The 19,973-nt window shown below is 37.0% G+C and overlaps 1 protein-coding gene across 10 annotated transcripts in view; it reads right to left on the bottom strand.

Annotated features, from left to right (window-relative positions):
• mctp1a (multiple C2 domains, transmembrane 1a) overlaps positions 1-19,973 on the bottom strand; it is a 107,097-nt gene that overhangs the window by 66,282 nt on the left and 20,842 nt on the right. For 8 of the 10 annotated variants that reach the window (XR_013283520.1, XR_013283521.1, XR_013283523.1 and 5 more), the window contains exons 3-9: positions 12,930-13,072; positions 12,722-12,801; positions 11,716-11,827; positions 10,623-10,661; positions 7,491-7,655; positions 7,278-7,408; positions 6,582-6,768 (exon numbers count right to left, since the gene is read on the bottom strand). Coding sequence is in view for 6 of the 10 variants with exons in the window: in XM_077521373.1 (XP_077377499.1) it covers positions 6,582-6,768; positions 7,278-7,408; positions 7,491-7,655; positions 10,623-10,661; positions 11,716-11,827; positions 12,722-12,801; positions 12,930-13,072 (857 nt within the window). In the remaining 4 variants the exon portion in view is untranslated. The remainder of the gene's footprint in view (positions 1-6,581; positions 6,769-7,277; positions 7,409-7,490; positions 7,656-10,622; positions 10,662-11,715; positions 11,828-12,721; positions 12,802-12,929; positions 13,073-19,973) is intronic. The other 2 variants (XM_077521374.1, XM_077521378.1) reach the window with 1 other exon arrangement.

Raw genomic sequence — 19,973 nt, 5'->3', positions numbered from 1 at the left:
GTGTTCTTAGAAGGACAGCATGATGTAATGATGGCCCTATTTACCTTCAGAAGTATGTTCTCATACTTTCTTTCTAGTGGACAAGACACATGACACAGTATGTGACATCACAAATTGGGAGCCAATGTGAAGAATTGTGTATTACGGAGTACTGCAAGACCTGGTCCCAAAACCCATCCTAACTTTCAAAGACTCTTTATCTAAAGATTAACTGCTACACGGAGAGGCCGACGATTAATTATTTAGTTAGTTTTTGTTTGTTTGTTTGTTTGTTGTTGTTGTTTTGCGGGGGGGGGGGGGGGGGCATACATGGTTTCTCTACTACAGTAGACCCCCACCACCACCAATATTTTGGATTTTTCACCAAAATATTTTTTTTTGTGGATGTTTATCATAATTTTTTTGAAGAGTCTTGGGAGTTTAAAAACAATAATAATAATAATAAAAAATCCCGTAAGCATTTAAATGGCCATCATTTATATGCGGATTTGTGCTATCACCCGCGTATAGTGGAGGTCCACCTTTTCATTTTTAAGTTGTAATATCACAATTCACCACAAGATGGCTGAGTTGTGTCTGCACCGGATTTATGTTGCCCGTTACTACAACGTGAGTAAGTCAAATAACTAGCGGATTTGGAATGACATGCAGGACAAACACTGAACCCGAATAGAATACAGTATTACAATTTCGAGTGAGTTGATTTTTGTGGCGGCACGGTGAATTACTGGTTAGCACGTCTGCCTCCCAGGTCTGAGGACTCGGGTTCGAGTCCAGGCTCCGGCCTTCCTGGGTGGAGTTTGCATGTTCTCCGCCTGCCTGCGTGGGTCTTCTCCGGGTACTCCGATCTCCTCCCACATTCCAAAGACATTCATGGCAGGTTAATTGGGCACCTCTGAATTGTCCCTAGGTGTGCTTGTGAGTGTGGATGGTTGTTTGTCTCTGTGTGCCCTACGATTGGCTGGCAACCAGTTCAGGGTGTACCCCACCCACAGCCAGCTGAGCTAGTCCAGCACCCCCGCGACCCTTGTGAGGAATAAGCAGTCAAGAAAATGAATGGATGGTGGATGGATGATTTTTGTGGGGAAAAAAATGCTACAAATTTGTTCTTGCAATGTAATGGTGGTTTGATGTTGAATGGTTTTGTGCCATCCTGGAATGGTATTTTTTCATACATGAGAGCATCCCACCCACATAAGTGGAGCAAAATTTGTTCTCCGCATTTGACCCACGGTGAGCAACAGGGGCTGCGCTCGGAACTCATTTGGTGATCTAACCCCACAATTCCAACCCTTAATGCTGAGTGTCAAGCATGGAGACAAATGGGTCCCATTTTTTATCACTCTTTGGTACAACCCAGCCGGGTATTTGTGGACACTCTGCCACTAGGTTACTGGCGAGTACGTTAACAAGAAAATTACGATAGAAAACTCTTGCTCATGTGTATATATACAGGACTGTCTCAGAAAATTTGAATATTGTGGTAAAGTCCATTATTTTCTGTAATGCAATTAAATAAGCAAAAATGTCATACATTCTGGAATCATTACAAATCAACTGAAACATTGCAAGCCTTTTATTGTTTTAATATTGCTGATTATGGCATTTTTTTTACTTGGTCTGAGGAAATATTCTAATATTTTGAGATAAGATATTTAACTGAAAATGCCATAATTAGCAATATTAAAACAATAAAAGGCTTGCAATATTTCAGTTGATTAGTAATGAATGTATGGCATTTTGCTTATTTAATTGCATTACAGAAAATAATGGACTTTACCACAACATTCTAATTTTCTGAGACAGTCCTGTACATATATACATATATACATATATATATATATACATATATATATATATATATATATATATATATATATATATATATATATAAAACCAAAGTTAGTCTTTTTTTACAATTGGAGGAGGTTTTTTAAGGTAATTTTTTTTTTTTTTAAACAGTTCTCAAAATTAAGCACAGATGAAAACGTGTTTGATTTAGCACCCAAACTCAGGGTGATTTGACACCTAACCACACAAGGAGTAAACAACACAATGTGAAGAAAAAAACAAAAAAAATCATCCAACTTGAGAATGCGGAGGCATTTTTAGCCTGCAAACCACACTAGCAAACCCAACCCTTTGCTGCACCATATGGACAACCCCACAGGGAAGTTTGATCATGATCATTGATTGGTGTTAAAAAAAAACAACAAATTCCTCAAATAGGACTTGACTCCACGTCGTAAAATATCGTGATATAGAGAGGCAGGGAGAGAGAATAAATGAAGGGATGCCAATCCACGTCGGTGTCCTCATTTACACGTCTCCCTGAAACATGACTTTGGCTACAGGTTTACGGGATGCCGATTGTAGCGGTGATGAAAAAGCTGTGAGGAACAGAGGAGGAGCAAAGTGAAAAATGGAAGGACAGAGTCACACACTGTCACTCTGACGTCTTTCTGCCATACAGCACGCAAATGCAGCGCATAAATCACGGAAGCCATACAGATATGACTCACTGTCATCTTTGCATCTTGTCACGTTTCATCAGAGCAAAGTCGCATTGGACACACAAAGCATCTTCTAATGAACGTGGCACTGCATGCACATGTAATTAAATAGTTGAAATGTTGAAAAATAGCAGCATATTGTATACTATTATTCAGTATTTCTAAACTGGCCAATGGCCCAATTATGTAATATTCAGCACGGAGTAGATATTAGTGATAGACCGATATGGCTTTTTCAAGGCCGATACTGATACCGATTATTAGTAGTCAAGGAGAACGATAACCGATATTTCAAGCCGATATTTATTTGCTGTAGAAGAGAAAATATTAGTGTAAAAATTAAAAAGTACTTTTTCTTTTCAATTTTAAACGATATTGGCAGCTTTGTTTAAAAATTATATTTAAAAAAAATTGCAGGGAGTTTCAACATTTCTTTTTTTTTTTTTTTTTTACTTTTTTTTTATTCTTAAAAATAAAACATGTAGGGAATTCCCAGTGTCAGCATCCTTATTTATAAAGTGGAAATTGAAATAGATCCATAAATGAAAAGTTCCTGTATTTCACTGTGCAAAAAAATGAACGCAAACGTAGCAAATTTGGGGTTTTCATCAGGATTCATAAAAAGTTTCAAAAGATTTTTGCAGAAGGTGAACAAATTGTCAGAATGTGTTCAAAATACCCGCTTTATTGGCTTTCAGATTGGTCAAAAGGCCAATACCGATATTTGTCAAACTGCCAAATATCGGCACCGATAATCGGCCCGGCCGATAATCGGTCTATCCCTAGTAGATATACCGTGAGACACATTCCCTGTCCGTCTTTCAACATGTTATCTGACCCTCTGTCTGCTTGTGTCCTAACCCGTGTGCGTGTGCGCGCTCGGAGAGGTGCCACCGCTCTTCAGCGGAGGTCACCGCGTCCTCCTCTTCCCCTCATCCACCCTTCTCGTGGCCACCCCAGGCCCATTAAGAGCCATTAGTGTGTGTGTGCTCCTTTGCCATCATAATACATAAATCTCTCCCTCTCCTGTTCGGCCTGTCTCCCTGCACGTCTGGGAAGCAGTAATTAGCGATGAAGGAAAGGTTACAGTGAGCAATAGCACATCCAAGGCAATTGTCACTAAGTGAGTGTATTGCACCATGTTGCATATAGCCATGCTGCTTGCTGCATTTAAAGTAGTTTGCGGTTGGACTGCATGGACAGTACACTCGCTCTATGTACTGTCTGTGAATGCTATTCAACATACAGGCTGTTTGATTAGGTTCACCTATGATGAGAAATGCATCACAAATAATATATTTCCTATGATAGTTAAACTTTGTAGTAGTATCGGATAGGGCTGCTCGTTTATGGAAAAAATAATCAATTATTTTAGCAATAATTGAAATCACGATTATTCAAATGATTATTTATTTTTTTGGTACAAAACAAGAAAATGTTGAAGCATTTAAAAATATTAAGCCTTTTTTTTTTTTTTTTTTTTAAATAGAAAAATTATAATTATGTAAGTTTCTTTTGGACCAAACAGAATTTATAATATTATTTATTTATTTATTTATTTATTTATTTATGTTGACCAAAGCGTGACGTTTGAGTGCAGCATGTGCACTGTGCAGTAGGACGATCATTAAATTTTTGGTACAACACAAGAAAATGTTTAAACGTTAAAAAAAATAATAATAATAAATAATAAAATAGATTAAGACAAATAAAATTCTTTGAAACACTATAATTGTGCAAGTTTCTCTTGGATGAAACAAAATTTATTAAATTAGGTATTTTAAATTTTAAAACAGGTGCAAGTGTATAAATTTAAACAACTCAAAAGTTAGTATTAATAATCTTTTTTGTTTTTTGTTTTTTACGATTATGCTGATTTTGTAATTGTAGAGTGTAACAATTGAAATTATAATTGAATTTTGATTAATTGCACAGCAATAGTATCGGATTGCATTGCACTAACTATTAAAAAATATTTTTTTTAAAAAGCCATAACATCTCACAGTCTAACGGGATGCAGTTCAGCACCACTGAAAACGTCATCAAAATAATAATCTCAGATCAAGCCCTCATTGACAGTTACAGTAAAAATGTAATTATCTATCTATGTATGTTTCAAATGAGTTAAAGACATCTGTGTCATGACATAACACAGATGAATATGTGTTTTATACGAAGAATAAAAATGGAAGACAGATTTGGACAGGGCAGATTAGTGGTCTTTGAACAGAACTATTCTATATTAGCAGTGGTACTTAAATCTTATCAGTGCTCTTTAATGTGAAACATATTTCACAATTTTATGACTAAAAGCCAGCTTTTGTCGGGACAAGAACTACTATTATTTTAATGGGTGGATAGCTTCCAGTCTCACATTGGAGATGGACAAAGAGATGATGATGCTGAGTGAGGTACTGTGATGGGAAGTATGGCAGAGAGAAGGCAGTTGTGGGGGGAAAAAAAAAAAAAAAAGTCGGAAAAGGAAGGAAAGAAAATTGGGCCTTCAGCCGAGCAGAAAAACGAGGTCTGTACAAGTTGTGAGAGAGGTGAAATAGCTTTTTCTTTTCATTTTACACGCCTTCCCTACCAGTGCAACCCTCAGCCTTTACCTCTCGCCCCCTATTACACAAACACCCCCCATTTGGTGAGCGCAGAGGGCCACCGTGGCTTTCTCGGTCATAGAGCTCCCCCCTCTGATCACACGCCGCTGCTGCAGTACGGAGGCGAGTGGCGCAACCAATGTTAAGACACTCCGGCGTTGAGAAGGTTGAGGAACATGCTGAACACTTTCGAGCCAACCACTCACAACAGGCGCAATGTCACACTCAGCAAAAATCAAAAGTATGCAGTGGGATTCTACAAGTACATTACTTACATATAGGAACAAATTGACACTCTCCCGCATAAATGCACAACACAATAAAAAATAAAATGGTATGATATTGTGCTCTGACAATGATGTATTTTCCCCAGTTAAAACTATTGGATAATTTGATAATTTCTTGGCAGTTTGGGTTCAGCAGTTAGCTCACTGTTTTGGTAAATTAATTTGTTAAAGCAATGTAAACCCCAAAAGAGGTATACATTAAGTTTTGGAGGTAAAACAATATTTTAGCATACATAGAGTCACAACGTCCTCAGTGATTTCCTACCAGTGTGTTGCTGGAAATTTTTAAAATTCCATTTAATTAGCCTGAAAGAGTTATTTTCCCAAAATAAAGTATCTTTGTTCAACATTTGTCTATTATATCCTTTAAAGTAGCACAATTTGGCCAGTGTTTTTGTCCCTCCCTCTTTCCAAATGTTTTTTTTTTTTTTTTTTTTTTTTTTTTTACATCTAAGAAACTTGTGGCACTAATTTGCAAACCACCAGGCTTCCCATTCTGTCTTCCTCTATTGGTCATTGTTATTTTTTGTTTCCTGGACAAGTTGTGAATGTGTTACTACAGTGATGTGTAGTGACAGGGAGAACATCTAAATTAGACTTTATACCAATCTGATCGTCTGGATTGGGATTGGACAATATTTAGCATTTTATGCTAAATTGGTGATTGGCTGTAATGTCTTAATTTGCTCGATCAATCAATGATGTCATTGATCGGCGCCGTACAATAAGACATTGCATGTTATGTTTAAATTAATTATTGCTCCACCTTCTGATTGAATCAGTGATCAATTATCATTTTTTCCAAATTCGATCGGTGATCGGACGAAAAATCCTGATCGAGTAAAGTCTCATTTACATGCTTTTCCACATATGCCAGAAAGTCCAAATAATTTGTGTATACACCTGCTGCCATTTATACGCAAGTATAATAGATTAATATGCCAACATTTCACACTGAATACATTTATAATTATATTGATCATCATTATTTCAGCATACTATGTTGCCAGTCAACATACGAAATAGCATATATTCTTTATCATCTCAGAAGAATTACGAATCCTACTGCGCATGACTAAGTCACAGTAGTTGAGTGAAATCCTCAATTTATCCTTTATCCACATATATGCACGCCACACACCATTACTACAGACCAAGTTGGGCGAAAAATACCAACTCACATATCTCTGCTTGATCTGGTGTCGCTCGTGCGGGTCGTCCAGCACGTTGACTGACAGATCTGAGATGGAAACGGCGGCGGAGGCTGTGAGCGTCACCAGCATCACCAGCACGCCTTCGCCTTCCTCGAGCGGCAACTCCAGCTTGTGTGTGTGTTCTTTACTGAGGAGCGACAGGTCGATTGTACACCTGAAGGACAGATATATAAGCCGGGCTAAAATCATCAAAACTTTGGACGTGTTGTTTTGAAAATATCAAATGCTCTATTATAGGTCAAACAAAGAAAGATGAGATCATAGAAATGTCAAATATTGTCCCCTTAGTTCCAGTTAAGAGGAGCCCTGAATGTTTCAGCATATCAAGAGACTGTGGAACAAAGTGAGTTTGGCGTGGATGAACTTGATCTCAACCCGCTTAGAAGACCTTTGGGATGAGTTAGAGCAGAAACTGAAAGCCAGGCCTTCTCGTCCAACATCAGTGTGTGACCTCACAATTGCACTTCTGGAAGAATGGTCAAAAGAAATTCCCCAAAGCGTATTCCTAAACCTTCTGGAAAGTCTTCCCAGAACAGCTGAAGCTGTTATAGCTGTAGATGGATGTCATATTAAACCCCGTGGATTAATAATTTTAATTTTGTATGTAAGACAGGTGAGCTACAACTATTGGCGATCTCAGAAGAACAAAATAAATCCTTGTACCTTCCCATGAAGTCGTCTTTCTTGCCAGCATCTTTATCCCAGACTGTAATGTCCACGTAGCCTCCTTGTTCCTCATACATGTGGAAGTCAAACTGTTCTCGCCATTGAGGATTCAGCGTTTTGGGAATTGTCTGAGACCACAATCAAAAAAGGAATCTCACATAAGATAAAAGGATGACAGTGTCGAATGCAACCACACGTGAATGTGTTTACCTTGCTCTTGTACTTTTGGTGGCCCATCCGAAATTTGACATAAGGGTCACTTCGGCCGTTGGCATCCATGGGCTGCAGGCCGCGACCTTCGATCAGACTGATGCTGACGATGCCCCGCCACAGCTGAGCTTTTCTGTGTACATCTGACAGGCGCATACTCTGACACTGTCGTGGGGGCAAACACGGAGCCACGCAGGTACACACAGCCACACAAACAGAACAGATCCATAAGGCGTTTTATTGACAGTGATCATTCAAATCATGTAGAACATGAAAGACACATCGAATCACTTGAATACATAATGGATAAGTCAACCAAATCAACGTCCCACTTCTTAACTTGTTTTGTTTTTAATCTTTTTTTAAGCAGCATATTCTGTTCAGGGTCATCGCATAACGATCACAATGAAAAATGAGATTTAATATAATCACTCATTTGGATGTGTAATCCAGAATACGTTTGAACACGAGCAACTAGCGTTTCTAATTTTAGCAGTCCATTTTATAAAGTGACGAGCCAACCTATTTAAGTCTGTTTTCTCACCACTTACAGGCCTATTTAACCTCTCTTTGAATCATTACAATATCCTTCACTGCAACAAATTCATCCCTCCCCCTCTTTTCATCCATCTTCTTCCTTGTTAGGGCGAATTTATTAGCATAGCTTTTGTTTTGCAGATGAATTTCATTAAACTCCGAACAAACCCTGCCGCACAAGCGCAGCCCTTTGATCTGGAGACGGAGCCTCTTAATTTCTATTCTCCAGACATGAAACACTGCGAAATGGCTCCTCGTGGTTCAGCTAACCTCCCATGCAGCTACTTCCACGTCTACAAGTGAATTTATGCTATGTGGCTGTGTATGCTAATGATTCGAGGTCGCCGTTATGTTGCACTCGAGTAACATTGCTTTATTGTTTTGTCACTACATAGTTCTGGTTGCTGGAAAAAAAAAACAAAAAAAAAACAAGGGCTATTTACTTTGGGAATCCGTATTACTGTGCCAGATCACAGCAGGGGAGAGATCATGCACAGTGATGTTCAGGGGGCTGGAAGTCTCGAAACAAATCTACTTTAATAATATTCGTACACAGTTCAACTTTTATAAGCCCTTTGGAGGAGAAAAAAAAATGTTTGAAGTGCCAAAAAAAGAAATTGCCTCGTGGTGAAGATAGAGACCTGGATTTAATCTGCCTCTGACTCATAATTACTATCGCAAACTATTTCTTGAAGAGTTTGCATCTTCTAATGTATGTTCGTGGCTTCATTAAAAAATAGTTTGTGTAAAAATAAAACTGTGCACTGTGTGCAGCCAAGCAAGGAGGCAGGGAGGGAGTCAAGAGCAGCGCCTTTTCTGGGAGGGGTAGCACGTTCGTTAGTGTTTGCGCGTATTCCCGACTCGCAGGCGGGGTGGCCCAATTCGCAGACTTCAAAGGTGCAATACAGCAGGACGCCTGCCCAGCTTCAACCAGCCACACTCCAAATGTGTCTCTCGGTCTCAAAATTGTTAGTCAAGAGGAAGGGAGTAACATTATATCTTTAAGCCTTTCTTAAGACCATCTGTTAATTTATCACTAAAATGTATGAAATGTATTGAGACAAACTCTTTGACTGAGAACTAAAAGTATACACGACTAAATTGTAGCAATAAAAAAATTAAACTGTTTTTCACCATTATTCTTTGGGCATAGCTAAAACAGTGACCAGTGACACGTTAGCATTCAGCACGAGTCTCCCCTAACCCCATGATATAAGAACATGAGATTTCTACCACTACAACACGTAGTTAGCGAGCTAGCTATAAGTGTACCCTGAAAATGCATCGTCCCCGGATGCCACAATTTATACAACAGCTCAGTGTTGTTGTTGTTGTTGTTGTTGTTGTTGTTGTTGTTTATAAATAAAGCTCACTGTCCATCCATTGTTAGCCCCAGACGTTTGTTAGCTCGCAAGCTAGCTGGTGGCTAACCCTTCTCGCGTTGTGGTAAACCCTGCAGGATGGTGGGATATATTCCAGCCACCAGGGGCTTTAAGCAGATATATTTTGACAAATCGAAAATATAAATATGTGTAGGCATAAAAAAAAAAAAAGATGCTAGATGAAGTCGTTTTGTTGTTTCAGCAGGCATGATTTTACACATTCAAGCGGACATCTACAGCGTTTGAGAGGGAAGTCAATAATGTGATTTATACTAGACAATTAGTTTGTCTGTTAACAAGTTTTATCAGTCGTCTGTCAAACTTGCAAGAAATAATTTCAATTTACAAGGACTTTATAAAAGAACATGGATACGAAATAATATATTATCCATTTAGTGTGGTAGCTCAACAGAATTTAATTCTTGAAAGAATCAACTTTTACCTCCGTGACATGACAATTTTAAACTAAACTCTCCAATAACAGCCAAATGAGTAACTCTATTCTGTCTTTGTGATGCAAAACAAAACAGACATTACATGCAGTCTGATGAAAACAGAAGGAAAAACATGCTTCTTTCTGTTCTAACAGCCACCGGAAAAGAGGAGACATGTAGATGTAGAACAGATCTTAAAATGATCTTGCAATGTCAATCAACATGCTAAGTGGCACAGTCGATTTGCCTTAAGCTTCCTGAAAATAAAGCAACAGCTTTATTTTTCTTACATAGCAGCTGCAATAAACTAACAAGGGTGATGAATGTCCTACATCATTTGATTGGCTCGCCATGCAATACTAAAATCTAATAAAGCCTCAGAGGAACTGTTAGTTTAAAATAGCCCAAAAACATTTCATTTACAAACTCTCACTTTACTGTTTCACCATAAATTTAGAATGTCCCAAGGAGGAATTTGCTAAATACTGAAAATGTTCCCCGCCACTGCACTAAATCCACATTGGTTTCAAATCCATCAACATGTATTGTATAACTTCGTATTGTTTATTTCATAATACATTGTGTGTAATTGTGCTAGTGTATTGCAGCTTGTGGAAAATAAAGTGATGACAGTGAAAGAAACGTTTCCAATAGCACAGGGGGGAGGGCCAAATAGAGGAAAGGAGACAATCCATCCATGTACCAGGACACAAATGAAAAGTGCACAGGTGAGGTGCAGTAGTGTAGGTTGGGGGGGTTTACATGCGTTTTTAGTTTACCTTACTAGATCGTTTCCAGTTCCTTCTCAAAAGCATGGTCTGTGAATGAGACAAAGCGGTTACAGCACCCCCCACTGTCTCCCACTTGAAGCTGCAGGTTAAAGGGAAGATGGTGTGAGGTGTTCAGATGCGAGTCGTGGCCTGAGCGACAGGGTCGGGTGTTCGATTAGTGAGAGTGAGGCATTTGTCAGTCATGCATGGGAATAAGGCAGGAGCAACTTGCCTTGTTGTTAAACACAAACATGCACACACAAATAAATTTACATTGTTTATTTAAGACCGAAACCTGTTTGTTTGTTTGTTTGTTTGTTTGTTTGTTTGTTTGTTCGTTTATGGTTCTTCTTTGTATTTTCAAAGCTTGTTACCATTAAAGCGTGTTGAAACAAAATTATTGGTGTATTTTTAAGACCTACTGGTTCAAGCTGGGGAAGTTCTTGGTATTAATTGGGTCAGTCATTTGCTGAAGATGATTAAAATTTAGCATACACAAAGTTTATTTATGTATTTATTTATTTAATTAGCATGGATAATGTATATTTTCAATCTAAATATCAGAGAATATCTGAGTGAATGATTTACTCAATTCCCAAAAGCATCTTTCCCACAACCATCAAGGCTGATCGATGACAACAGAAATTGTACTTGTAGTTGTTTTCTTCACAGTCGGAGGGATCCAAAATGGTGCTTAACCCAAATAGAGTTTATTTGTTCTGTCAAGTGTGGACTCTCTGAACTGCACAACTAAATAAGCAGCAAAATTAAGACGTCAGATCAAAAGGAATAAAGTATTTCCCCCATGACTGCCGCCTTGTTCTGGGTCGAGCATGCAGGGGTCCAATTAGGCAGACAAATAATTGAGCAGAAATAAATGCAACTCGGAAGCATCTAGCGCATGAGCAAACATCCAGTGCTCTTTGAACATGAAACTTTTACACCGACATCGACACGTTAATTACATTAGCGCGTGTGCATGTGCGCTTGCTGATTTGAGGAGTTTCCAGTAGCCGGGCATGAATGAAGCCAGAACTTTTCGGTCACTACACAAGAACCAAAGCAAGAAATAATCACTTTAACAGCATGTAAGTTTTCTTACTGCATCTCTCATGTCTCCCTCGCGCGGTGATAAAGTCACCGAAAGTTCCAGGCTGCCGAGATTGTGGTCTGGATAATGTGGATCCTTTAGGTCGAGGGTCACTTCCAGTGTCCTACAAGGGAGCATACAAATACAGGCTCATTAAAATTAAAAGTTCAATGAATAATGTGTATGCCAAAGTCAATACAGTATGATGCAACCAGATTGCTGTGTAACTGATCACCATAGAGTGAAATCTCTCATACAATATGTGACACCATCAGATCTGATTGACAACAAGGTCACAACTTATTTACTAGTCATTTTTCTATTCTATCAGCCTTTCAAGATTGAAATACTGTATGAAATTCTGATACAGTATTAGTGTTTTTCCCCCTCAAATTATAAAGACAAAATCTATCATCCAAATGTAAACTGAGTGGTTTTTCACTGAATACTATACGATTAAAACACAATAAGGTGTTTTAAATGATATGGAGCGTCATATGCTTTAAAAAAATAAAAATACAAAAAAATAAATGGAACATGTGTTTCCAAAAGTTACCACAAGAGGGAGGCAAGAGATTATTTGTTCAACCATTGGAGAGATTTAAATGTACCTCATACATTCATGTGAGCAAGTACAGTCCTCCAAAACTAGTAATAAGTATTCAGTTTAAAAAAAATAAAATAAAATAAAATAAAAAATAAAAGAGAAGCGCTGATGTAGCCTACTGAGCAACTGATGAGTAACCATCCATCCATCCTTAAATGTCAAACAGTCAAAAATATAAAATGGGAATACGCAATTCCAACATTATCACGACCACTAAAATTTAATTGATGAAATGGAGTCAAATGTAGTGTTTTTCTCTCAACAAAACATTCAAGTAAAAGTAAAAACAATTTTGCATTATTACTACTCAGACAGGTAAAGTGTATTGCCAATGTTGCTGACACAAATGTAAACAATCGGAAATGTAGCTTGTTACTATGGAATGAACAAATTGAAAAGCAAAAATTTGACCTCTGATGCTCCAGAGACTCCAAGTAGAGATACGCCGAGCCCATAAAGTCATCCTGAAGTCCAAAGTCGTAGTCAAAAACCTACAGAGACATTAAGTGCAACAATCATAGACAGTCCTGAACATGAATTTCACAATCCAAAAATGTGAAATTATATTTAGTTCAACATCAACAAGCATTCCTCAAGATGCTTGCCAAACAAACTGTACCTTGACGTACAGCGGCTCCCTCAGGCTTTCCACCAGCAGAGTTGCTCTTTCATCCCACACTGGATTGAGGTTCTTGTGGATGGTTTTACTCCTGAACACCTCCTTCCCTGCAATCTTGAACTTGACATATGGATCACTGCTTCCTGGGAGAACAAATAAACACGCAGACTGAAGGGTGTTGTTTTTACTACACCACAAAACAAACATCAACGTGATTCTATAAAAAGCCAGCGCTCTAATTGAACATTTAGTCATTTGGTAATTCATTACATAATTAACTGCATGGTTGTAATGAGATAACAGTGAAATTTTAGTGAAGATTAAAACCAGTAGCAGTAAACACAAGAAAGAAAAAAAAATCTAATAACTACGAGCAAACACATTAGCGGATGATGTAATGTAATATAATCTGCAAACATTACAAAAAGCACTGTAACCAATCCAGCAAATGTACTTGTAGTTTGTTTGTTTGTTTGTTTGTTTGTTTGTTTAACAGGAAATAATAAGAAATGTGTTTAATTTGCTCCTGAGCGAGCCAGTTTGCAACATTTAGTGCATCATTGATTTTGAAGGACTGGGCTGATTTCTCATCAGTCGGAAGCTAATCAGATTCATTGGTTGGAACGCCACATTACAATCCGGGCCAGAACAGAATAAACCGCAGATAAAATATGCACAAACTTGCAGGATGAGTACAATAATAATGGAATCAAAAATAAAATTCCATTAAACACATTTATAAAAAAAAACAAAAAAAACAAAAACATGATTGACAGATATAATGAAAGATCACATTTATTGGGTTCGAATAATAAGCAGCAAGTCAAGTGGGAAAGGAGCATGCTGGTTTGGTGTGTTTGTCTGATTTCACTCCCTTTATCCACTGTGACAAAAGTGATTAGCAGAGAAATGGCAAGGAGAAGAAGAGAATCCTGTTATCAAAGCACGCCCACTCCGGTGTTATCCTTTCAGTCCGAATCTTCAAGGCAAACAGCAGCAGCAAATACATTACTCCTTATGGAGGAACGCTTGCCATCTGGTTAGTGTCTGTAAAGGTACTTTGTTGCATCTCAACAAGTGAGCCTCACAACATGGCTTTACTGTTTACCATATGCTAAGTCAAAATGGAGCTGTGTTTTTTGTTTTTTGTTTTTACACATAAAGGCGTGTAGAGTCATCAACAAAGTGCATTCCTGGAGTACGACTCAATTTGGCACGAGTAGGCAATAAAATTAGAGTACTTCATTTTCATAATAAGGCGGATAAAATTAAACAGAAGCCATAAAAAAAGAAACTTTATTTTGCTCGTTGAATTGATGGCCGTGGATTCGAAAAACACTGACCACAATGACAACAATATGCATATCCTCCCGTTTAACTATCTCAAACACCCAAAAGGCACACTAGTAAAGTTCCTTCAAATATGAACGCCATTTTACAACCACAACCACAACGTATTTTAGTGCCATGTTGTCGCTGCCTGTTTATGTAACCTTGAGCATTTTAAGCATATATGCATGTTTTTTTTGTTTTTTTTTGCCACACTGTAACACATTTATGTAAGGTGTACAGAAAAATATTACAGCATTATCTTTGTTTTTGTTTTGTTTTGTTTTTTACTGTATTTAACTGTATACCACAATGCCTTATGGGTAAAACAGTGCAATGTGGGTAAAAACAAAGTACATATATGTGGCTGACATATAAAACTGTACAAACTGTCGGATTTTGGCGGGTATACACTATAAAAAGAGAATTATTGAACCAAGTCAAGTTTAAAAAGACAATTGTTGACCAACTTAATGAAATTGATTGAATTGGTAACACACGACTGAATTAAGTTAATCCAAAGTCAATATATTAAGTTTCAAGAACATTCAACTTTATTTTTACTTTTAAGTTTCTTTGTTATTTGTTTGTGTTTATACATACATACATATATTTATATATATATATATATATATATATATATATATATATATATATATATATATATATATATATATATATATATATATATATATATATATATATATATATATATATAAATATATATATTCACCCCGCGACCCTTGTGAGGAATGAGCGGTCAAGAAAATGGATGGATGGATATATATTCAATAAACTTCAAACTTAAATTCACTTTGGATTAATTCAATTCAATCGTGCATTACCAATTGAGGCGATTTTTTTTTTTTTTTTTAAGTTGGTCAACAATTCTATTTCTAAACTAAAATTGATTCAACAATTCTCTTTTTATAGTGTAGAACTCTCTAGAGGAGAAGAAGCAAATAGTGGACGCTGAATTCAGCAAATTGGTGAGCAATATTTTAGCGCGAGGGCAGTCTGCATCGTCTTTACAATCGCATGTCGCATGTAAACAGGCAACATGAAAGCTAACATTCAGTTATGCACTCGGCTGCAGAACGGGGATTGATTTTACGAGGGTGGCGACTTTAGTTGCCAGTAAATTCCTGTAAATTAGAATACAAGAAACAGTTGTAAACTACATTACAGTGAATTGCTGTTTTGTTTAAAAAAGTAAATACAGTAACTGTAATTTATATACAGCAAATACATTTAAAAAAAATACAGTAATATACTGTCATAGATTTTTACAGTAATTAAATGAGATTTTATAAGAATTAGCTGCCAACTTTTGCCAGTTATTTCTTGTAAAATCTACAGTCAATTTGTTACAGTGTAGGTCCGCTATATGTTTAAAATCAATTAATCTACCGATTAATCAGATTCATTTTTATTTTGTATTACAAAAGCACCCCCTCGATTACTTTTTATTAATTAACCAGTGATTGGTGTTGATTTCGTACTGAAGGACTACAGAAATGAGTAACCAATTACTGTTGATATACTGAAATCAGAGGATTTGGACAATTAAAAAAAAAAAAAAAAAAAAAAAAAACTACTTGAGTATTAAAATAGGTTGTCGATTAATTTCGCCAAATCTAAAATATATGTAAATCTAGACGGCGTGGTGTCCAAAATGTAGTGAGCAGGGAGCCACTGATAATTCATCCTTATTGTCCAAGGCTTTCACTTTTCTTTGTGGCAGACAGCACAATACCACACAGTGATAGATTCACACAAAAGTCTCTCAACAGTGTGTTTTTTTTCAGACGCCGCAGAAAGTACAGTACATCCTCTGCTGGGTCTCTCTTGGGATGGACTTAATGTTAGTCTCTCACTTCAGGTCCTGAGAGATTGCCGTTTCTAGGGTGTCGGACAGTTACGAGTGGAAGCGGGTGGTGCTGCATGGGTGAGGCCAGCTGATGCGATTGAAATGGAAAAAGTCTGATGTTGTGGAAGCTGCATCGAGTGGGTGCTCAGCTCAACAGACCGACCACACTGTTTAGTATCATCAACACGGGGTATGTATGTTAGGAGATGATTGTCTACACCACACAGATGTTATGATATGAAAGGATATCAATTGAAAATGTTTAACATTAACTGTAACAAGGATGTATGCATCATCTATTTCAACCCCTTTGAACTCAATGTTTATTGACTGACATGCTATTTCAACTGGGCATCCAAACAGCTGACAGTGAAAATAAATGTGTTGAAATAAAATAAATGGGAGACGGCCCAGTAGTTTACTCAGCAGGTACATTTGCCTGAGCCGTGGCCAAAGTCCCTGCTAGTACCTTTGATAAATGCTCCCTTTCTTCTTCTTCTTCTTCTTCCCGACAGCAGTTGAAAATGCACATAAAGCAAAACTATTTATTGCTACCGGAATATGTCGAAAGGGCACAGCTCATTGACTCAGAGACAATGACATATAGCAATCGTCAACAAAAACAACAATCTATGACCAATAATCTATAAGAAAGATAGAATAGGCACTATAACAGGGGTGTCCAAACTACGGCCCGAGGGCCATTTGCGGCCCGCCGTCCAGTTTTCAGTGGCCCGCAACATATGCTAAAAATGGCATTTGACTCAGTTCAAATAAAATAAATAAAACAAAAATGTTTGGAGATGGTCAAAGTAAGAAGGGAGGGTATTGAAAAACAGGTGCTATTAAAGGCTATTTTAGCTAACTAAAACTAATGAAAAAACTAAAATAAAAAAAAACAAAAAACAATATTGTTACCGAAATAAAATAAAAACATAAATGTTTTTTAAAAAATGAAAACTAACTGAAACTATGTTTTATGTTTACAAAACTAACTAAAACTAACTATAATTATAGCAAACATGTCCTTCGGTTTAGTCTTTGGTAATTAATTTAATGCATGAGCCTTTCTTTGGGGATGATTTTAAATGTGATTTTTCGTCGATTTATTTTGATATAAACCGGAATAATGACGTTTGAAAGTATGTCACACAGAAGTGACGTCATCTAGCAGCAGCCAATAGAAAAGCATCTTCACCTGATTTTTAAATATTGCGCACTAGTAATACACATAAAAAAAATTAATACTAATACTGAAACTAACAAACTAAACTAAAACTAAGCATTTTTTAACTAGTAACTAGAAGTAAACTAAGAAAAACTAACAGCCTGAAAACTAATCAAAACTAAAATGAAAAATTCCAAAACTATAATAACCCTACTGCCATATTACAAATAAATTGGTTTATACTGTAGCATTTTTCTACATATGCAAAAGCACAAATACATTTTTTGTACAATTTTTAGAACTAAACACAATTTCTTTTCATAACATTATGTGGCCCTTGCGTCCTTCTGAGTTTCTCTATGTGGCCCTCAAATGAAAAAGTTTGGACACCCCTGCACTATAAGTATGTTTATACCCAATGTAGAAGATGTTCAAGTTTACATTTTAAAGGGCTCCAAGCTACTGCTGTTAGATTAGAATAGTATGAAACTTAAGATCTTAGCCCAGCTAACACTTGATCTTGGTCAAAGCTCACAAAAGACATGACGATTAATTATTCAGCTTCATCATCATCAATCTGTAATTCCAATTACATAGCCATGATCAATAGCTCTCTGTGCCAGCACAGGGTAGACAAGTGGCCTTAAAATATTAAGTGATGATACATGAAGACGTAATTATGTTTCCACTGAATCGGTTACTAAAAATAAGCTTCATACTCCTTAGGGGACATGAATATATCATAGTTTAATGTATTAGAAATTAGTAGCTATTTTCATTGTAATGGCCCTGAATTAAAAAGGTTTAATAAAAAAAAATATTTAAAAAAAAATCCCAAACATTATATTACATCTTTTAGTACAAAACACTAAGTCACAACCCGTATCGTTAACAATAATCTTGGGGGAATGTTGAACATTCATTATCATTTCTAGAATTAATGAGAGCTACTGTGTCACCCCACTGCTATTATGATGACATTTACACCAAAAATAATTATACAAGGAAATGTTTGATATTATTAAAATAACATCCTGCATTTTTCACACTGCATGATGGTGATTATTTTAGAAATACAGTATATGTGAGAACTATGAAACGTGGCTGTAAACCTGATGGGCAACATGGACAAATGTATTGGGACACCAACGTGACATCGATATATAAGCTCCTCCTTAGCAATGTTTATTCTATCTAAGAAGACATCCCACGTCCGATTTGTGTATCTGTGAGAATACCAGCACAGCTATAACACAAATGTCTACTGGTTATGGAAATAAAGTGGACATTTTTGCAGACGAACTTAACAAAAGGGTGAGTAAAACATTCTTTATTTTACTTGGTATGCTTTTCATCTCCTCTCAAAAAGGCATTGTATAGCAGACATGTCACCCACCTTAGCTGCACTGTTGACTGATTTTAGAGGACAAGTGGAAAGCAACACGGTTAAAGTACCTATAAAATACTCCTCCGTGCCTTCAGACCTGGATCAGCCTCTCACTCAGACTGTGGGAGGCTGAAACAGTCAGTGCGCCATGTCGGGACTGACAGATGGCTGCAGCACTCGGGCTATCCTATTACCCACAATGCAAGAGGTGCAGTTGGACATATTGGACAGGGCTGAAATACAAGTCATTCCACGGTCCAGTACTGACAGACCCAATACGATTGCTGCACATTCAATCGTGCAGCTGGATGCCTTTGATTTGTTGGTTTTCTACTCATTAACATTCACTAATGTGCGATTTAGGCTGCTAGAATCATTACGATCACGTCTGCATAAACAGAAAAGGAGCAAAAGCACGGCCTGTCTCGCTGTTATTCGATAAAAAATTGGCATGTGATGCAAATGTATTTGGCCTTAGTGTTATGGTTTGGATTTTGTTTTTTCACCTGTGTTTGGTTTGGTCTTAGTTTTGTCTCGTCATTGAACTCATCATCCCAGTCCTCTTGTCTTCCAATCAGCACCCTCTGCCCCTTGTGTCATGTCCAGGTGTTTGTCATTTTCTAATTAGTCTGCTCCTATTTAGTTCCCTCTTTCCCTGCATTCTTGGTTGGAGCATTTCTTTGTATTTCTAAGTCTCTGTCATTCACCTTGAGTTAGTCTAGTATGCTTTGCTGTTACTTTGCTTCCGAGTTTTGGTCTTTTGTTAACTGACAAGTTATTCCGTATCCCGCTTGCCTCTTTGTTTATATCTTTGGAAATAAAATCCCCTTTTTGTTCCCAACACCTGTAAGCCTGCCTAACTTCCCTGCTTCCTGCATTTGGGTCCTCCACCATGCCGGCACCTAACATTTATATTTAAAAACAAGATGGAAACATTTAATATAAAAATGAGCTGTCAAAATGTGAAAGCAAAATGAAGTTTAACAATTGAATAAATAAATATAAATCACTTATAGGTGTAAATGACAACTTTGCTTGAATCTCATTGACCTGTCTAAATGGTAGTTTGCTTAGTTAGACAAAAAAAAAAAAAGTACATATAAAATGTCATCTTGCCAGTATCATGAATTATTTAGAGTGTGGCTTTTAGTACATCAATAGTTAGTAGAAGTAAATTGCCTCATCCGGCAAACTAACATTTTTTGACCTCCAAGCCTTTTGCAATACTTTAACTAAGGCTATCAAGATAGATTAGGTAATGTAACAATTCCAACATATTCATTTGTTCTA

Source organism: Festucalex cinctus, chromosome 5, assembly GCF_051991245.1.
Source record: "Festucalex cinctus isolate MCC-2025b chromosome 5, RoL_Fcin_1.0, whole genome shotgun sequence".
Taxonomy (NCBI): domain Eukaryota; kingdom Metazoa; phylum Chordata; class Actinopteri; order Syngnathiformes; family Syngnathidae; genus Festucalex; species Festucalex cinctus.
This window is presented reverse-complemented; position numbering and strand designations above follow the sequence as displayed.